Source organism: Daucus carota, chromosome 6, assembly GCF_001625215.2.
Source record: "Daucus carota subsp. sativus chromosome 6, DH1 v3.0, whole genome shotgun sequence".
NCBI lineage: Eukaryota > Viridiplantae > Streptophyta > Magnoliopsida > Apiales > Apiaceae > Daucus > Daucus carota.
Genome location: NC_030386.2, coordinates 5,007,834 through 5,027,615, shown reverse-complemented (window position 1 = coordinate 5,027,615; position 19,782 = coordinate 5,007,834). Strand labels below are relative to the sequence as shown.

At 34.8% G+C, this 19,782-nt stretch overlaps 4 protein-coding genes, 1 long non-coding RNA gene and 1 other non-coding gene across 13 annotated transcripts; 3 read left to right on the top strand and 3 right to left on the bottom strand.

The window, feature by feature from the left end:
• LOC135146995 (uncharacterized) lies at positions 1-2,165 on the bottom strand. Its single transcript, XR_010284235.1, has 3 exons — positions 2,027-2,165; positions 1,850-1,932; positions 1-258 (listed from the first exon to the last, which is right to left on the bottom strand). It is a non-coding gene; the product is annotated as an uncharacterized LOC135146995 (long non-coding RNA).
• Positions 2,166-3,335: 1,170 nt separating this feature from the next.
• LOC108199055 (uncharacterized) lies at positions 3,336-6,079 on the bottom strand. 8 transcript variants are annotated; one of them, XR_010284166.1, is made up of 8 exons: positions 5,738-6,079; positions 5,303-5,389; positions 5,099-5,195; positions 4,406-4,479; positions 4,162-4,303; positions 3,923-4,017; positions 3,654-3,782; positions 3,338-3,514 (listed from the first exon to the last, which is right to left on the bottom strand). XR_010284166.1 is itself a non-coding variant. In XM_064079012.1 (5 exons), the coding sequence occupies exons 1-4, from the start codon at positions 4,697-4,699 to the stop codon at positions 3,969-3,971; spliced, it is 342 nt and encodes a 113-aa protein (XP_063935082.1). In that variant the 5' UTR covers positions 4,700-5,091; the 3' UTR covers positions 3,604-3,782; positions 3,923-3,968. The 8 variants fall into 8 exon arrangements, 1 of the variants encoding a protein (XP_063935082.1); XR_010284165.1 differs by having other exon boundaries at positions 3,339-3,514; positions 5,099-5,150; XR_010284167.1 differs by lacking the exon at positions 5,099-5,195 and having other exon boundaries at positions 3,340-3,514.
• Positions 6,080-6,554: 475 nt separating this feature from the next.
• LOC108226516 (cytochrome c-type biogenesis CcmH-like mitochondrial protein) lies at positions 6,555-9,052 on the top strand. The gene is made up of 4 exons (XM_017401484.2): positions 6,555-6,669; positions 6,918-7,063; positions 8,301-8,432; positions 8,544-9,052. Exons 2-4 carry the CDS (start codon positions 6,920-6,922, stop codon positions 8,748-8,750), a joined length of 483 nt encoding a protein of 160 aa, XP_017256973.1. The 5' UTR covers positions 6,555-6,669; positions 6,918-6,919; the 3' UTR covers positions 8,751-9,052.
• Positions 9,053-9,382: 330 nt separating this feature from the next.
• On the top strand, positions 9,383-9,456 carry TRNAT-AGU (transfer RNA threonine (anticodon AGU)). Its single transcript has one exon. It is a non-coding gene; the product is annotated as a tRNA-Thr (tRNA).
• A 2,419-nt stretch (positions 9,457-11,875) lies between these two features.
• Positions 11,876-15,196, top strand: LOC108226648 (protein NRT1/ PTR FAMILY 1.1). Its single transcript, XM_017401639.2, has 4 exons — positions 11,876-12,192; positions 12,864-13,081; positions 13,421-13,956; positions 14,047-15,196. The coding sequence occupies exons 1-4, from the start codon at positions 12,105-12,107 to the stop codon at positions 14,987-14,989; spliced, it is 1,785 nt and encodes a 594-aa protein (XP_017257128.1). The 5' UTR covers positions 11,876-12,104; the 3' UTR covers positions 14,990-15,196.
• A 763-nt stretch (positions 15,197-15,959) lies between these two features.
• On the bottom strand, positions 15,960-19,345 carry LOC108192965 (protein NRT1/ PTR FAMILY 1.2). Its single transcript, XM_064079885.1, has 4 exons — positions 18,989-19,345; positions 18,660-18,877; positions 17,298-17,848; positions 15,960-17,183 (listed from the first exon to the last, which is right to left on the bottom strand). The coding sequence occupies exons 1-4, from the start codon at positions 19,077-19,079 to the stop codon at positions 16,283-16,285; spliced, it is 1,761 nt and encodes a 586-aa protein (XP_063935955.1). The 5' UTR covers positions 19,080-19,345; the 3' UTR covers positions 15,960-16,282.
• Positions 19,346-19,782: the final 437 nt, after the last annotated feature.

The window sequence follows — 19,782 nt, the reverse complement described above, 5'->3', positions numbered from 1 at the left end:
TTTTCAAGTTAAAATCTGACGTAAAAGTGAAGGCAACAACATAATTTCGAATAAGTCCACACATTTTGTGGTTACCCAGATTGAGTTTAAACACAAACTCCTTCCCTTCCTGTAAATGTTCAAGCATAGAATAAGAAGATAGACTCATCCCTTTGAGAGTTTCTTTTGACTGGCGCATTATGTAAACATTCAATATACGAGTTGAACACAAGCAAGTTGAAGGAGACGCCCTTGTCTTGCACATCGAGATCCAAAACCCTGAGACATAATATAGTTTAAAAATTAAATCTGAATGAGTAGAAGTGAAGATCATATATATGGTGAAAAATAACAATCAAGGGGGTCAAACAATGCAAGTGCAAGTCCCAATAGGTCGAAAATTTCACAGACTTGAATGCATATTATTCAAATCAGCCCCGTAGATTTTTTTTAAATGGAAAAATCATGGACATATCGTGCTTATATCGTTTTATAGGTCTTAGTATCAGAAAAATAGGAATACTAATAATTAGGAAAGCATGAGCAATTGTGAGTTATTCGAGTAGAACTCTTATCTTAATTAAACCCTTTAACCACATAAAACTTAAGCTATAACATAACAAAGGAGGTCGTTGAATTTTTTAGGTAAGTAAGATGAAGGCATAGCCATAAACGGCTAAATCATAGTCTAGAGAAGAATCTGCTGAAGTAAAGTTGAAACTTAGGTAAAAGCAATATAAATTTGAAGTAAAAGTTATAAGTAGTCTACAATAAACACTTACAAGTCAGTTAATATTTTGACATTCAATTTTCTACAACCACTTGAGTCTGTTTGAACACAATTTATCCCACAAAATATGTTGGAGCATAAAGCAAAAATGTAGTATTTTTTAGAATTTGTAAGTGGGCAGTCTTGTCCTGTAATACATACCTGACATGATGGTATGGATGTGTATCTTTTTGAAAATATAGTTTTTAGCTCACATAATTCCCCAACTTTTAATCACAGTGTGTAGCAACAACGGAAGTTAGTGGGTCAATAGTTTGATTTTAAATTATGGGAGCAGTTCTGAGCCTCTCATTTCATTATTCATCCCCCATTCTAATCTTTTCTACTTCTATTATACCTAGAGATTAACCATTCTCAATTCCCTGATAGGACTCTTCTCTAAGGACCTTAAACACTGGTATCATATTGACTAATTAACTAATGATTTCTTGCCATGTTCACCTTTGAAATCATGTTATGCATCAAACAATCGGAATAAACCACAAATTCGAGCTGTGTGCCTAAATTTTCTAGTCAAATAGATAACTTTGTCTAACTGCCATTGCATACAATCTCACTTTAAATTTTGGTATCACAGAATAACTGTCATCAAGAGTAAAGAAGGAATTCTTGCAGTTCTAACTATTCTTCTAATTTGAGTCTTTCATTCGATGAGAGATTAAGGTGACATGCTTGATGCATATAGAATATAATAATAATTATTGTATACTTTTATTCACAAAAAAGAGAGTAAAAATAATAATTTCAAACAGACAGTCAATAATGTCCGAAAAACTCAAACGACCTATGAAAAAAACGGGGAGTACCCTGTCTACATTATTTTTCACAGAAGTCTCAAGTTCATTTAAGCTGATCTATGTATAAATTGTTACAGTATAGTAATAAGCTAACCGTTTTTGCTTTGGAGAAGTTAAAACAGAACATTAATGCATCGGAGATATGTTTAAGTGTAAGAACGTTTTTGGCCAAAAGAAGTGAAGGTCAATCTAACAATAACCCAAATGACAAATAAATAATTGCATTCGCAAATGCACATAATAAACAATGACATAAATAGTAATAATTTCTAAAATTATCAACCTGGCCTCAAAAATATGTCGGCATCAGCTTTGACATAGAATTCAGAATCATAAAGTGCATAGGCGGCTTTAAAGAAGGACAACCTAATATAAATGCACAAGCTTTTATGAGTATCAGATTATGTATCCAACTCACCGAGATGAAATTAATGCAAGGACGAATTTATATGGGACTTACTGTACTCCTCTTTGATATCCAAGAGCATGAAGTCATCAAATTTTGCCACCTCCTTCACGAGTTCTGACACTTTTACTTTATCTCCTGTTCTACTGATAATAAATATGATGACCAAGCCAGTGGCTTCTTCCAAGCTGCCAAATCCATTTATAGAAGATGATCATCAAACATACAATAGTGTAAAAAAGAGTGCGCAAAGGAAAAAAATGCTGATTCTTAGTTGCCTTGAGAGTGAGTAAAGAGAAAACTAAGGGATAAAACTCAATATTCTCTGCTTTACTAATCAAATATTTGTAGGACTTATAATGAGCTCGTATTTAATGATGTGATATCACTTAATAATGGAACAAAACATAGTTCACTAACAAATTATCCATTAGATAAAATAAAAAAAGATGCACACAAATGTGAAAATATAGTGCATATTTATAATTGAACTTGCAAGTTTTACATACACATTCGACATTTATAAATTTTTTTCCGCGAAACTTCAGCTCATAATTCACAAAAGAACTCATAAAATCATGTCATCAAAATCTTAAGTTCAAAACTATCCAGCAATAATCAGCTTAACACTCTAATTTTTTTTTTTAAAAAAAAAAACTGCTAGTCATATCCATTGTATCTTCACAGTAATGAACAGACAGACAGAAATTAAGTTGATGAGAATGCCTTTTTATTTTAGCATGAGACAGGCCGTCAAAATGAACACGTAAGTACACGATTTAAGTAGTCCGAAAAGATATTTATATAAATAATCAAATGCTATTGTTTCCAAAATATCCTCGAAGATAGCTGCATTAAAATATAAAGGCTTAGAATGGTTTTAGTCACAACTATGTTGTCTGCCATCATTCTTTTGCATGTAGGCATAAATCACGAGATGGCCTAAAGCAGCATGAAAAAAACCCCAAATCCCCTCTTCTACAAACAGACAATTATAATTTAATAATTAGTGAATTACTAACATGTTTTTTGTTATTTATTACACAAGTGACAAGAAGCCTACTTCGCTCAAATAAAAAAACAGTTTTTCTGTATTTTGCTACACTATGCTCCAAGGAAAATCTTGAAGAAATTAGTGAAATGTGAGCCTCAAAAGTCTGAATTTCGTTTAGTTACGACCACAAAACACTCAATTTACATGACCAAAAGAAATAATATGTTGATAACAGTGACCAACTATATATAATTATTGCTGAAGATTCACCCTTTTCTAAATAGACAAAATAAAGATTTTAAAGATTTGATCTTTGAAACAAAGCTGAGAGCAGATGAGAAACACACCCTTTTGGAATTGGCATAGAGAAGGTCTGGAAAGATGTTGTAGAGATCTTCATCCACAGCCTTGGGTGCCTTTCTTGGTGGAGGAGCATCAGGCACAGGGCTTGGTGACTCTTTCACATCATGCTCATATTCATATTCACACTCACAAACCACCCACCCTTCCTTTTTGCTGTCTTTCACAAGTGGGTAGCCTCCTTTTGCCTGTTCCCCAGATTATTTTTTAACATTGTGTAGATAGGTTTAACCAAAATTTTGAAAGCAAAAGAAAGAAGCATTTATCAAGAAGAATTCACTCTTCTTGGCAAGTACCCACATGCAACAACTCAAGAAATGCACATACCTGTTTAAAATTGCAAAAGAAAAAGTTACTTTCAGGCCGTTGGGACTTGTTCCAGTATGATGGCAATCATAACCTGTCTTCCAATTTTTCCTTCATTTCAGCAGGACACAGCATGCAGCATCCCTGTACCTGTTTTTTATTACTCAAAAATGTATGATTGCTGATAATTATGGAATAAAAAACGCAATTTCTGTTCCAAAGATAAGATATACACTGATATTTTTTTTTTATAATATTTACAAAAAAAGCGACACTATAATATGTCATACCATTGAGTTAGTGCCCAAGATTTTCAGTCTTTGAAAGACTTTTATATTAAACAATATTGTCTGAGGCAGCCCAAGTCATAGGAACTTCTAAATTCCTAAAAGCCAAGATTATAGATGATGATTAGAATGCGACAACTAAATGATAAAAAAAAAAAATAAGATGTTCGCAATTGTATAAAGACATGCACATAATAAGTAGAAATTTGACACCAGTATTTTGTAGGTAGAGCACAAGTCACCAGTGACATAGAGATCACGATCTTCAGAGTAGCTGTAACGCAGGAGTCTAGCTTGTCTTGCTGACTCAAAGCACTGTGTAAACGGAAGATCATCATTGCAATCCCAGCTCCCAAATACTGGAACATGGCTTTTCTTGAATTCCTGCAATTTTTTCTCAATCAAAATCATATACTAACCACAACAAAATCTAAAAAAAAGATATATGTAAAAATATTATGTTATTACAAGGAAAAAGAAGCATACCCAGAGAGTACAAGTTCATGTTCCGTTGGCTCTTTGCTACTTTGGCTATCATATGTAGTCCTTTGTAGGTGTATCTAATGCAAGAATAAGTTGTTAGTTTTGCCCTTCATTTCTCAAGTCTATCACTCTAGTCATTAGAACAAATATACCACTTGATAATATGTTCTCATGGTCTTAATATTATTCTATTGACTTTTATGTTATAGCTATCCAAAACCAGATTCCAATATGTTGGTGATAGATAACCTGTGAACATACCTCTTCCGGAGTGAGTTGCGGATTCTTTTTAAACATAATTGGTTTACCAACCACCACATGTATTGGTTTGCAGAAAGGTAGATGAGATATGAAACAATGATGTAAGAAAGTTAGCAACAGCTACACACAAGAGAACAAGTTGAGGAAAAAGGGAAAAAATTACACTGTGTGATCCTGCGTATATGTATACATAAGGTCTTAAGAATGCACAAATGAGGCCAGCATCAAAGAAAATAATGAACTATTCCCAGTTTAGAATAAGCAACTTAATACTTGATGAATTCTTTTACCAAATGCACTACATCTATCAAATGTGATGATGCCTAGTTATAGTAATATTTAATTTCTGGTGAAAAGGATATGAAAAAAGAGAATACATCACTAAATATAATGCAAATTAAATCTTGCAAAAGTAATGGGATTTTTGAACCATACCAATTCGCAGGAACAAATTGTTATTAGGCTTCCACCATTTATTGACTTCAGTCTATAGCAATTTGCGATCTAGAAATTAGCATCAATGAATGTAGAACTGAATAGGAAGGTGAAGACCATATAACAGATGTCTCTTTGACAATCATGAAGTATTAAAATTTAATAGTGCAGACTGAGATGAGAAGACAGGGCAAAAATGTATACCTAACAAAAGCCGAAAGCTGGCACTGTATCACATCCCTTCTCCATAGCTATGCGAACAAATCCCCGTCTTGACTTGAGAAAAGCAACCTTCAATTGAAAAAAAAAATCGAGTTTCACTGTAAAGAAAAACTATGCCTGCCACGTTGTTTCGAGGAACCGTCCTTTGTGAAAAAGGTGCCCCATAAACCCAATTAATATACAAACAAAAAATGAATCTCTTTCTCTAAAACCCAAACCATGACAAAAACCCAACAAAGGAGAGGCAACCCCGAGTTGGGGGCCCCTTGAGAAATTGATAAACGCTGGACCTAAATATATCTTGACTCCTTCACCCACTCAAACTCAAGATTTGTAATCAAACAAACAATATATTCCTGTTTGTCTCTGATTCAATTCAATTAGCAGTGTGTATATCGATTATCTGAGAAACCATACCTAGTTCCCGGCGAGTAGCATTCCGCAGTCGCTTCAGCGTCCCGCGCTCCTCCGTAACTTCTTGTTCAGGCACAGCTTCGGTTTGCTACGCTTTTTTGGGAAACCATCCAGTGAAAAGCCGTGTGTGCCGCGTACATCCAATTGATATACACAGAGATTCCCTTTTTCCTAGAACCCAATCTAGGAGAGGCAAATCAATACAAAACACAATCGCAGTAAGAAATCTATAACTCAAGCTATAACCTAATAACGAGAGAATACTGGAGCCAAATTAAAGAGAAAACAAACGATAAACATAAAAAAAAACTGGCAGAGCACAGCAAGAAAACGAAGAGTATTCAGTATAACACGCCGAGGGCATTATAGAAAATCTGTGTAAACTAAGGGTATATATGTAATTTCACGGGCATTTTTTTTGCTCTTTTTGCCCCTAGTCCCCTTTTAATATATAGAAGTAGATAATTTATTATATAATATAACATAATCCATTTATGAATTCATTCATTGAGAAAGATATTAAGAGCATCTCCAATAGTCTCTTAAGTCATTCCTCAAATATAATATAAAATATTCACTCTTAACAATTTAATGTATATTCATCTCCAACAACACTCTTTACATCCACTCTTAAACAATATTTTATTATTAAATGAATAGGACTACAATACTAGAGTGGAAAGAGAAAGTGGATGCTTGTATTACTTCATAATAAAATATAACTTAAGAGTGAGTGAGAGACTCTTAAAAGAGAGGAGAGAGAATAGACTCTTAAGGTTTTGAAGAGCCTTTAAGAGTCTATTGGAGCTTCCATTTTGTTAATGCTCTCTATTTTTTCATTTAAGAGCTTGTTTAAAGAGCTTATTGGAGATGCTCTAAACTAGTTATATACTGCTCGGCGGTATCGACTCCCTCTGTCGCCAGCCTATACTCCGGTATCTTCTTCTCCCTATCGTGCTGCTCTTTATTAATCTACGAAAGCATATGCATTTAGCTTCCACAAACGTTATATATATCATTAGTTTGAAATGTAAGGTTTTAATTTACTACATTCAGAGGGCTTTTAAGCTGTTTGATAAAAGGCCTGATTGAGAATGCGAATCGAAGATTAATGAAGTTTGATATTTTTTCTTTAATGGGTTTTGTAGTTGATTAAAAATTTGAAGTTCAAACATGTTTCTAGGGATGGGAAGCGAACAGGATGGTGCCATAAATTCTCAGGTGGTGGATGCTCGAGCAAGAAACATAAGTCATAATGTTCGGTGTACGGAGTGTGGTAGTCAGTCTATCGAAGATTCGCAGGCTGATATTGCTGTTCTGCTTAGAAAGGTATGCTGTGAATATCTTGTTGTAATTTTAGTTAATGTGAGTACAGGTTGATGGAAGAATGTGGACTACTAGCTTAAATGAATTTAATTAAAATCAAATCACCAAAGTTAGGTATTAGGCTTTGCAACTTGTTTTTGTTCAGATTGTGAAGGCGGTTGAGCAAAAAGTTGGCAGATTAGGTGCCACATTGTTTGATGTTTTAGAAGCTTGATGGCCTTTCTGTACATGTTTTTTTTTGGTCATCTCCTGGAGTGCCCCCAGTTTAAGGTGCTTAATGATATATTAACTGAAGAAAGCTTCGTCGAGTTGGTCATGAACTTCCTTTTGGACCTAAGTTACTAGAGTAAACCCTCTTGACCCAAGTTACAATTTGTTGTAATAACTCATGCATTTATTAATAGAATTGTTGATGCTGATTTTTGTACCGGTGAGGACTCCACGTAGTGCTGCAAAATGCTAAATAACTGGAAATTTTGGGCACTGGATTCCCCATGCTGTGATATTAACTAATTTTATGTAATATTGGTTCAAATACAGAGCTAGAACAATTAGACTTTTGTTAGACATGATATCCTCTATCATGTGATAACTATTGCTATTTAGAGTGCTAGTGAATTCATTTTAAAGGGTCCTTTTTTGCTAAATGCATTCTTTCTAGATGCTCTACTTGCCAAATACTCCCTCCGTCCCTTTTTACATGTCCATTTTGCATTTCGAGGAGTCAAATTTACCCATTTTTGACTAAACATTACAAATTATCTAATCATTATTTTTAAAATCTGAAAGTTGCATGTTAAAATACACTAAATATACTTTCTATTGATATAATTTTTATTATTTTTCTCAATTATCTGATACATGTAAAGTTCAGTCAAAATAAAGTCAATTTGACTTGTCAAAAGTCAAAATGGACATGTAAAAGGGGACGGAGGGAGTATGACAGTAACAACTTTACTTAGTCCTGACCTTTTGGGCCCGAAGAAGTGCCCAAATCTATATGGAGAAAGTGGTGAACTCTAAATTTCGACAGTTTTATGTATGTATTAAATAATGTGTGAATATGTGGCAAATACTACGTAGTGTCAGTATGTGTAAAATGAGGTTACCAATCATCAAAATTAGGCTTTGAACTTATACTTTGTTTCCTGCCCAATTTCTTTTTCTCTCAAGAGAAGAACTTTAAACGCCAAATTTCTTTTCCTTTTTTGTGATATGCCCATCTGAATGTTTGCTTCAGTTGATTCGTGATGAAATCAAGGCTGGAAAAAGTGACAAGGATATATACAAAAAGCTTGAGGAGGATTATGGGGAAACAGTACTTTATGCTCCAAAGTTTGATATGCAGACTGCAGCCTTATGGCTATCCCCAGTAAGTTTAAGAAGGCCACTAAGGGTCATATTCCATTTATATATTAAATTCAACATTAAAAATTTAAAGTGATTCCGATGCATGCATTAATAATTTGGTTGTTTGGAACAGCTTATAGTTGCTGGTGCTGCTGGAGGAATTTGGGCTTACAACAAGCACAGACAAAGGACTAATGTGCACATAATGGCCTTAAACCTTGTTAGAGGAGTCTCATTGACCCCAAAAGAGAAGCAAACCATGCTGGAGCTCCTCGCACCTACTGACCTAAATGGAGCTACCCCTTCCTTGCCTTGGTGGAGACGATGGCTTCGCCAATGATGTGAATTCATGGCAGATGCACTTTGCTACAATCACAGCTGCCACAACCTAAGAAAACTAAATTTCTGAATGTGGATATATCTTATACTACTTGCTCCGGAGGACAAGCAGTTATGCATATTCTGTGTAATTTTGCTTAAGAATTTAGTCATGCGCCCTCATAATTGCATAGACTGCTAAAAGAATGAGCTGTAAACTTATTAGCCAACTTAATCCTCTGCATAAATTTCTGTAGAGCGACTACCGGTGTCGAATATCCCACATTACCATTATCCATAATATGACACATGACCATGTATGCTTATTCGTTGTCATTATTCTTGAATGATTTCCTATTATCATAGGAAGGCATTTGATAGTATTAAGAAATATAGAACAAGGATTTTCACATAGGTTTAACATTGGTGCTTTAAACAGCGTTGCCCAGTTGCCCCTCCTCTTAGTCCGGGTTGATACTTAAAGACTTACATCAACTCTTGGTAGTAGGATTTGTAGAAGGCTACTAGATGTTTTGCATTTAATATAAGATATGTTTTTTTTATGGCTCAGGAGCTCTAGCAACTATTACTAGTTACTTCCTCTTTGCAGATGCTCTGAAGTCTATGTATATATAACAGCAAAAATTGAACAATGCTTTCATAGCTCAGTTGGTTAGAGCACCCGTTTAGTAAGCGGGAGGTCTTGAGTTCAACTCTCAATGAAAGCATTTTATTTTTTTATAATTAGTTTAGCTTTTTGGAGGATTTGAGTTAATTCTCTAAGTTTTTTTTATATAACTAGTTCAATTTTGTGGAGGATTTGAGTTAACTCTTAATGAAAGTATTCTATTTTTTTATAGGGATCTTTTTAAAAATACCCATTTGTAAAATTATTTTTTTAAAAATACTACCATCTTTTTCATTGTTTTTAAAAATACCTTTTCATAAATTTTTTTTTTCAAAAATACGATTTGCAACTTTTGCAACCTCATTTGCAACTTTGGGCGGCGCAGCCGTAAAAGTTGCAAATGAGGTTGCAAAAGTTGCAAATGAGGTTGCAAAAGTTGCAAATAAAAATGGAAAGTTGCAACTGTTGCAATTGTTGCAACTGCAATTGCAACTAGTTCAACTGAAAACTGTAAGTTGCAAAAGTTGCAAATGAGGTTGCAAAAGTTGCAAATGAGTTGCAACTGCAGTTGCAACCTCATTTGCAACCTCAGTTGCAACTAAATGCAACTGAAAACTATATATAGTTGTAAATGAGGTTGCAAAAGTTGCAAATGAGGTTGCAACTTTTGCAACCTCAGTTGCAACTAAATGCAACTGAAAACTGTAAGTAACAACAGATGTATGGTGTGCCCCTGGCGGGGCCATTAGATTACAATAGAATCAACTGAATGCAACCATATGCAACTGAATACAACCATATGCAACCATATATGCAATTACAAATCCTGATTTCAAGTTCCAGTTTTCAAATGTCATTTTCGACCTCATTTTCGGAATCGATATATATATATATATAGGGTCCTACTCTAGTACAAACCATCTTAGCGTTCAAACTACAAACTAAAATTAAAAAGTCTCTAAATCAAATCGAAATATGGCACATATGGTATGGAAATTGATCGTTGCGAGATGAACAAAAATACAGTGAAGTCGGATTTCAAAAAAAGTTCACCGATTAACGGGAAAATTCAAATTAAAAACGGAGGGGAATCTGCGGATCATGTGTGACAGGGTGTATATTAACTGGTGTGTGGTTGCCCCTGCGGGGCCATTGGATTAGATTCATCCAAGGGCTCACATTGAGTTTGTAGTTTGTACAATAACTTAGTTTGTATTTGAGCACTTCCCTATATATATATATATATATATATATATATATATATATATATAAATGAGGTTGCAAAAGTTGCAAATGAGGTTGCAACTTTTGCAACCTCAGTTGCAACTAAATGCAACTGAAAACTGTAGGTAACAACAGATGTATGGTGTGCCCCTGGCGGGGCCATTAGATTACAATAGAATCAACTGAATGCAACCATATGCAACTGAATACAACCATATGCAACCATATATGCAATTACAAAACCTGATTTCAAGTTCCAGTTTTCAAATGTCATTGACATTTGAAAACTGGAACTTGAAATCAGGTTGCAACACGGCTGACGCCGCCTGTAGTTGCAAATGAGGTTGCAAAAGTTGCAAACAGTATTTTTGAAATTTTTTTTTATGAAAAGGTATTTTTAAAAATAATTCTGGAAGGTAGTATTTTTGAAAACAATAAAAGAAAAGGTAGGTAGTTTTGTAGATTTCCATTTTTTATAACTAGTTCATTTTTTTGGAGGATTTGAATTAACTCTCAAGTTTTGTAACAAGTGCCAAGTGCAGCTCTCTCGAATAAGATTTCAGTTCAGATGAAAGCATTTTATATTTCTGTCCTTGATACAATCATATATATATATATATATATATATATATATATATATGCTCTTCTTAGGTTTGGGAAAAAAAATTGAGAATATTTTTGGAATACCTAGCATTTTCGTTTCGTTATTTTGCAAGATAAAGTCGGTCAAAACAGAATTAAAGTGCTGCATTTATTATATGGCAACTCATACATCATCTTATAACAAATTTAAAATGAACACAGCCCTATTTAGCAGCTCAGAATGATTTATCAAGATACATGTTCATATACCAACAAAGGTACAACGGTGTTGCGGTGGTTGAGCTCTTGTCTTCTTTGCGGGAGTTTATAGGTTCGACTTCTCCAGATAAATCTCAATTTCATATTTCACAAAAAAACTACTCTTCTCTGCGTCTCATTCAATTCTATACGTTATTCTTTGGCACGTTTTTTAAGTATATTTCTGAATATTTTTTTTAATTTTTTTTCTGAATAAAAATTTGACGTTTAAAATTTTTATTCAAAAAAATAATTTAAAAAATATTATGAAACTATGCTTTATAACAGTCTCGAAATACGTACAACCTACACGACGGGAGGGAGTAGGATCGTTTTATTAGTATTTTTCATGAATAAAAAGGTTGGCCGCAACTAATCAACTATATTATAAAAATCGGACCATATTCGGTGATAAGTAGAGGCGGACAGTGCAATCAATCTAGTACAACAATAACAAAAGACAATGTTCAGCTGCCGAAACCGTAATATTTGAAGAAACAACTAACTACTAGCAAAAGAACAAAGCTTGTAGTTGTCAATGGTAAATATTCTCATTCTTTACGCACAAGTCCAAATCACAGACTACCTAGTTATTTAAGAAGGAGAGATTGGCTCTTACCTTTCCACTGCTACAAGTAAAGATTCAGTTCTGCAGAACAAGGTAAGCAACCATAAAGCTCTGAAATGGACAAGTCGGATCAGATAAATGGGCTCAAGCAAGATGCACCAAAGCGTCAAAAGGGTGGCCTGGTTACCATGCCCTTCATCATAGGTAACTTCTTGCTGCTTACATGGTATACTATGTCGATTTTTCGGTTTAATATAAATTAATTTAGCTAACAACCAACAGACTGGTGAACTGTATCACTTGACGATGATGAGTAGTACTACTTGAGGACGTCGTAACTGGTTTGTTTGTAGAGTTTGTATGTTAAAATTGTTTGGAGCTGAACTTGTCCGTATACACTTGGGCTGTGTTCACTTGGATGGAATGAAATGAGGGGAGAATGGAACGAAAAATTATATAAAAGATTTATGAAGAAAGAAGAAAGTATGAGATAATAGTGACTAGATATGAATGGGTTTACATTTGTTGTGATAAAGATCGTAAGGAAACATGATGTTGAAATGGAACGAGCATCTATTTGAAAACATGTGGGCTAAAATTCTAGTTAGAATAGTAGCAATGGAATGATTCAAGGAATGAAAATTATAGATATTTTCTCTAATCACACCATGTTAGAGTACAAAATTCATTTCATTCTCCATCCGTTCCATTCCATCCAAGTGAACACAATCTTAGTTTCTATTTACAGTTTTACATGTGGAATGAGATTTCCTTTTCAAGCTGCTAGACATGTAATTAACTAATTATCAATGTATTTTTTTTCCTTCTGAAAAAAATAAATTGTGGATGACTGGCTGATGAATTGTAATTAACAGCAAACGAGGCATTTGAGAGACTTGCAAGCTATGGGCTTACACCAAACATGATACAGTATCTTGTTCGAGATTACCATATGAGTCTAACAGAGGGCCAGAACATACTATTATACTGGAATGCAGCTAGTAATATCTTGCCCCTGATTGGAGCATTTGTCGCTGATTCTTATCTGGGTCGGTTTGTCACTATAATCATCGGTTCTGTCTTCAGTCTCCTGGTAAATGTTACTAATGTTCTGGATTCTTTCCTAAAATTTTCCCTTGGAGTTTGGCATGTGTTTATGTTTAAATTATTTAAATGAAAATCTTACATTATACTTTGCCTTGGTATATCCTTTAGAATTATATATGTATCGATAGTAACCCTTCTGAATTACTCATGATATCTGGTGAATACATATCCACCTTTAATGTTTTAAATTAATTTGTACTTATTTTACGCTATGCCATTTATCTGATATAATTCCATAAGCTAGTTATGATGCTTTGTAGTTCAGTTATATTTCTCTAATATAATTCCAAATTGTGGTATTATCTTCCATATTGTGTGATCACAGGGTATGATTGTTATGTGGTTAACTACCATGCTGCCAGCAACAAAGCCCGATACCAACTGCCAGACTTGTAAACCATCAGGGCTACAATACTTGGTCTTACTGTCATCTTTTGTTCTCATGTCAATTGGAGCAGGTGGCATTAGGCCTTGTTCATTAGCTTTCGGTGCTGATCAATTAGACAAGAAAGATAATCCCAAAAATAAGAGCATATTAGAGCGGTTCTTCGGATGGTATTATGCATCTGCAGCTCTTTCAGTGATTATTGCCATGTCAGTTGTGGTATACATTCAAGATCACAAAGGATATAGACTAGGATTTGGGATTCCAGTAATTCTCATGTTCCTTTCTGCTACTCTTTTTTTGCTCGCATCTTCAATGTATGTGAAGCAAACAGTCAAGACAAGTTTGTTCACTAGCTTTGCACAAGTAATTGTGGTTCTCTATAAGAACAGAAATCTCTCTCTACCTCCTCAAGATTCGGATGCATGGTATAGTAAAAAAGACTCAGTTCTCCGCATGCCAAGTAGCAGACTAAGGTACCTTGAACAGTATTAGCACCCGAATATCATGATTCACGTTTCCTAATATTTTATCTTAAGATTTCTATTGGTTTGCGATTGTTATAGGTTCATGAACAAAGCTTGCATCATTAGGAATAAAGAAGACATAGCGCCGGATGGAATGGCTATAAACCCATGGAACATTTGCACTGTAGATCAAGTTGAGGAACTCAAGATAATTGTTAGAGTCTTGCCAATATGGTCTACATCGATAATGATTGCAATAAACTTAAACCAGGGTTCATTTGGATATTATCAAGCACTGTCCATGAATAGGCAGCTCGCTGGAGACTTCAAAATTCCACCAGGCTCCTTTGGTTTGTTCACAGTGGGGGCTTTGTTTATATGGATTACGGTATATGATCGCATCTTACTTCCTTTAGCGTCCAAGTTCAGAGGAAAACCAGTTCATATTGGTGTAAAAGAAAGAATGGGGATGGGGTTGGTTTTATCTTTCTTTGCTATGATAGTTTCAGCAATCGTCGAGCACATTAGGCGAAGAAGAGCAATTGAACAAGGATTATTATCAAATCCAAGTGGTGTAGTCAATATGTCTGCATATTGGCTTGTTCCTCAACATGCATTGAGTGGATTAGCTGAGGCTTTCAATGCAATAGGCCAAATGGAATTTTACTATTCTGAATTCCCCAAGAATATGTCTAGCATTGCATCATGTTTACTCGGTTTGGGAATGGGGGTAGCCAGTTTGCTAGCTAGTTTAATTTTGAGCACTGTAGATGCTGCTACAAGCAAAGGTGGAAAGCAGAGTTGGATTCAAAAGGACATTAACAGAGGCCATTTCGAAAGTTACTATTGGCTACTTGCTGTTCTGGGCTTCATCAACATACTCTACTATATAGTCTGTAGTCGGGTTTATGGACCTTGTGTTGAACAAAAGAATGGAGTTCGTCGCGAGAATGTTGATGATTTTGCTACTCCAGGACAAGAATTATTAAAGAGAAATCCGGCTCAAATTACTGATGAAGGCAATATTGCTAAAGAACCATAAAGAACCAAAGCATTTCCAAAGAACCAAAGCACTCTCACCGGCTTGATGTACTGTATAGTTTGCGGCCTGTTACATATTGCAAAGGTTCTTAGCACTTTTACTTCTTGCTGTATCATATTTCTTGTATTCACCCATGGATAAGTGCAAAATTATGTGCCATCCCAGAATATTAGATCATAATAGTAATAATAAGCATGGTTTATCATATTTTTCGCAACAGGCTGGATAATACATTATCAGAAATTCAGTATGTGGATATTTAAATTGCCTGAGATGAAGCTTCAAGTATTTGTACATAGTAATAATAGAATACAGCCTTCTGTCAGTGCCATAATAGATTGATAGATACTCCTGCAAAAATTATAGTAGAATTCAAAAGAATCAAGCTTTGGACACTCTGGACTTAGAAAATTCTCCACCCTTCTCTGTCTCATGTGTCTCTCGATTACATAAATTTATGAAATCAGGATTTACAGATCTGTCTTGAGATATTTCCTTAATGGGTATTTCTTTATTATCCTTTTCTCGACGTTTACTAATCTGCAACAACTCTTCTTCCAAAGGACTGTATTATTCTCAAATCCCAGCCCATTCTTTTGTTCTACACAATGACCATATGTCAAACTGGCGAGACGAGACAAGTTGTTTTAAGATGTACTCGTGGACGTTCGTCTCATGCTGGCGAGGCAAAACGAGAGGAGACGAGTCGGCCAATATTAAACCCGTGTCTTACTTGCGAGTTTGATGAGTTGGGCGATATTTTGAAGATAATGTATATACAAATACAAGTATCCGCTTTATTCATGCATTCTCGTTGAATTACTGATACCCTCTTCATGCCCTGACACAGCTATCGTTTGAGTAAACAAATAAGTGGGATGGACGGATTTCGTACAGACAGTAAGCCGTTTTGCCAACTCAAAAAAAAAGATCTAGAATATAAAATCGTATTTTCTTTCGAGTACCTCTGTACTTGCAATGCTGTATATTTGTAAATAATATGGTATTTAACTGTATTACAGGGGTGGTATAAGAATAAACAGACATAAAACATTCCCTCTTGTTCACTACTTGTCCATAAATATATAAAACATTTTAATCCCCTAGTATAGTAAACAGAATTGTACCAAGTTCTAACTGAACCATTCTTGCTGTCATACTCTCTGTATCAGAATATTCTTCCCCATATCCGTCATGAGTCACACTATTACACAGATTCAGCTGATCAGACAATGCTGCTGTAAATTCAGATGAATCCTCAATGTTTTCTAATTCATTGTCCTTTCCTGAAGGTTACTTCACTTGTAACAACTCTTCTTCTGAAGAAGCAGAACCTTTCTTATCGTCGAGTCTAAAGCCATTCCTTTGTTCGACACAAGGACCATAAGCCCAACTGCAAACAAGATAGTAGAAGAGGTTTACTGAACTCATGATTGCAAGAAGCCAGTAGTAACTCTCAAAATGTCCCTTGTTGATATTACTTGAAGTCCAGCTCTCTTTTCCTCCTTTACTTGAAACATTGTCTACGGTACTCAGTATAGCACTAGCTAACAAGTTTGCAAATGCCATCCCTAGCCCGAACATGGCTGATGCAATGCTGGACATGCTCTTAGGGAATTCTGAATAGTAAAATTCTGTTTGAGCTATTGAGTTAAAAGCCTCGCCTAATCCACTTAAAACATGTTGGGGTACTAACCAATATGCAGACATGTTAACCACACCGCTGGGATTTTCTCTAAAACCTTGTTCGATTGCTTTGGTTCGTCTTATATGTTCCACGATGGCTGAGACAACCATAGCCATGAATGAACAAAATAAACCCATTCCCATTCTTTCTTTTACACCAAGTTGTACTCGTTTTCCTCTAATCTTTGATGCCAGAGGTAACAATACGCGATCATAGAGTAGAATCCAGATGACTATAGTACCGATTGTAAACATGCTAAATGATCCGGCTGGAATTTCAAAGTTCCCAATTAGGCGCCTATCCATGGACTTGGCTTGAAGCAATCCAAATGAACCTTGACTCATGTTAATTGCCATCATGATTGCTGTGGACCACAATGGAAGTACTCTGATCAATGTTTTTAGCTCTTCAACTTGATCTACGGTGCAAAGGTTCCACGGGTTCAAAGCAACACCATTCAGGCCTATGTCCTCCGGATTTTTTATGATGCAAGCTTTATTCATGAACCTGATTAATACATTATCATGTCAAATAATTGAATATAAGAGCAGTATCAGTATAAGTTGCTTATGTAGATACTTAAATGACCAATGTCGATCACTAAAAAAAATCTTTTGATACCTTAGTTTATCAGTGGGCACATGTCGTTCTGAATCTTTAAGAGTATACCATGTAATAGTAGAATCTGGAGAAGGAAGTGTCATTCTTCTGTTCTTGTAAACAACTGCAATCACTTGCATGAAGCTACTAAACAAGTTTGTCTTGACTTTTGGTTTGATATATAAAGAAGATGCAATCAAGAAAAGAGCAGCTGAAAGGAACATGAGAAGGGCTGGAACTCCAAAACCCACTTTCCACCCCAGATGATCTTGAATATAGACAATGCCGGTGAAAGCAAGCACGACTGCAACAGCTGCAGAAGCGTAATACCATCCGAAGAACCGCTCTAGCATCCTTTTATTCATGGGATTGTCCTTGTCATCTATTTGATCAGCCCCAAATGCTAGTGAACAAGGCCTAACACCACCTGCTCCAATTGACATAAGAACGAAGGATGAGAGCAAAACCAAGTACTGCAGTGTAGAAGTATATTCACAGGTTTGGGTTCGTGGATCACAGGGACCAGGCGTGGCTTGTGGAATCATGGCTGTCAACCATAGAATAGATATCCCCTGCAATTCAAGTATTTCATAATCCAATGAAAGGACTGCTAGAAAAACAAATTCCAGCGATCTTTAATTGCAACCAATATTAACTAACCACAAACTGTTTTCAGCCACAAACAAACTAGTACTTCCAACTCTCAACCAAGTTGATCATACAATTATTACCTAACAAGTTATTACTTGTAATGCTTAGCACGAAAAAAACCCTGAAATTAGGTCTTTTTAATATATAAGCTGGAGCTTCTTCGGATCCCCTCCCCATACCGATAAGGTTGTTCACTGGTCGGAGAAATTAGCCTTCAATCTATTTTAGAATTTAACTCCTATTAAACCAATGCATGAATCTTATAGTCTAAGGTTGTGTTCACTTGGATGGAATGGAATGAGTGGACAATGGAATATGAAAAATTATATAGAAATTTTATGAGAAAGAAGAAAGTATGAAATAATAGTGACTATATATGAATGAGTTCAAATTTCTTGTGATACAGATTGCAAGGAAACATGACGTAGAAATGAAATGACCATTCCTTCCAAAACACGTGGTTTAGAATTCTAGCTAAAATAATAGTAATGGAATGATTGAAGGAACGAAAATTATAGATATTTTCTCTAACCAACACTACATTAGAGTATAAGATCCATTCGGTTCTCCCCTCATTCCATTCCATGAAAGTGAACACAACCTAAGTACATAGTCAATTAAGAAATCATCTCTACTAATGATAAAACTCAAAACCTATTTCCACCTTCATTTAAGATTTGATTAGGTGTAATCATTCAATATTACACAAACAAAAGCAGAGAGTGAAAATACCAGGAAACTGAAGATAGAACCAATAGCAATGGTAAGGTATCGTCCGAGATAAGAATCCGCAACAAGAGCCCCAACAATAGGCAAGAAATTATTAGCAGCATTCCAGAGAAAGAGTATGTTCTGTCCTTGTGTTAATCCCATCCTATAATCCTTAATCAGATACAGTATCATGTTTGACATAAGCCCATAACTTGCAACTTTCTCAAATGCCTCATTTGCTGTTCATTACCAACAAATCAAATATTACATCCAAGTCAAACATATATACAACCATCTAAAAATATTCCATCAAAAAAAAAAAAAACCATCTAAAAATAAAACAAATATACCTATGATGAAAGGCATAGTGATAAGGCCACCCTTTTGCTTCTTGTGCTGTTCTTTCTTGAACCCATTTTCCTGATATGAAGATAACTCCATAGCTCAAACCCTTTTGCTTAATAAAAAAAGTTACTTTTCTTCTATGAATCTGAAACTATGGAATATGAATTTATAGATATGGTGATTGCCGGACAGGTGGAAGTCGGTGAGCTTGGAAGGATTTTCAAGTATAAGATATACTAAAATATTAGTACTATGCATGAGCATGAGTGATATAAGATCTGCAGTCCACTTGCATGAATTTCTATTTTTTCGGTTATATCAAAAAAAATTATTGTATTTTATTCGCACTTCACACATGCATCACTTTACTCGAGCTTCCTCTCTGCTCAGCCTCATATCACAATTTTCAAGTTGCACTCTCGTTTTCATACATCAGAATTCTGAGCCGGCCTAGGAACAGTCAGGACCATTTTCGAAAGTGGGCGAAACTTTTTCAAAAAGTTGATTTATTATTTAAAATAAATAAAAAAAATTCTTTTTATAAAATTATAAAAAAATTATAATGATTAAAAGCGTTTGAATAAATTTAGTCATAATTCAATTGAGGGTTTGGTAATTTAAATTTATAAATTAAAAAAATTCAAATTACTAAAATAGAAGAAATTTTATTAATAAATAAAATTTATTATACATCAAATTTAAAATTTTCATAATAAAATACAAATCACTAAGAAAATGAAAAAAACTAACATTTTTAACTTCTCGCGGCTTAAAACCTCCCAAAAAAAGTATTTGTGCT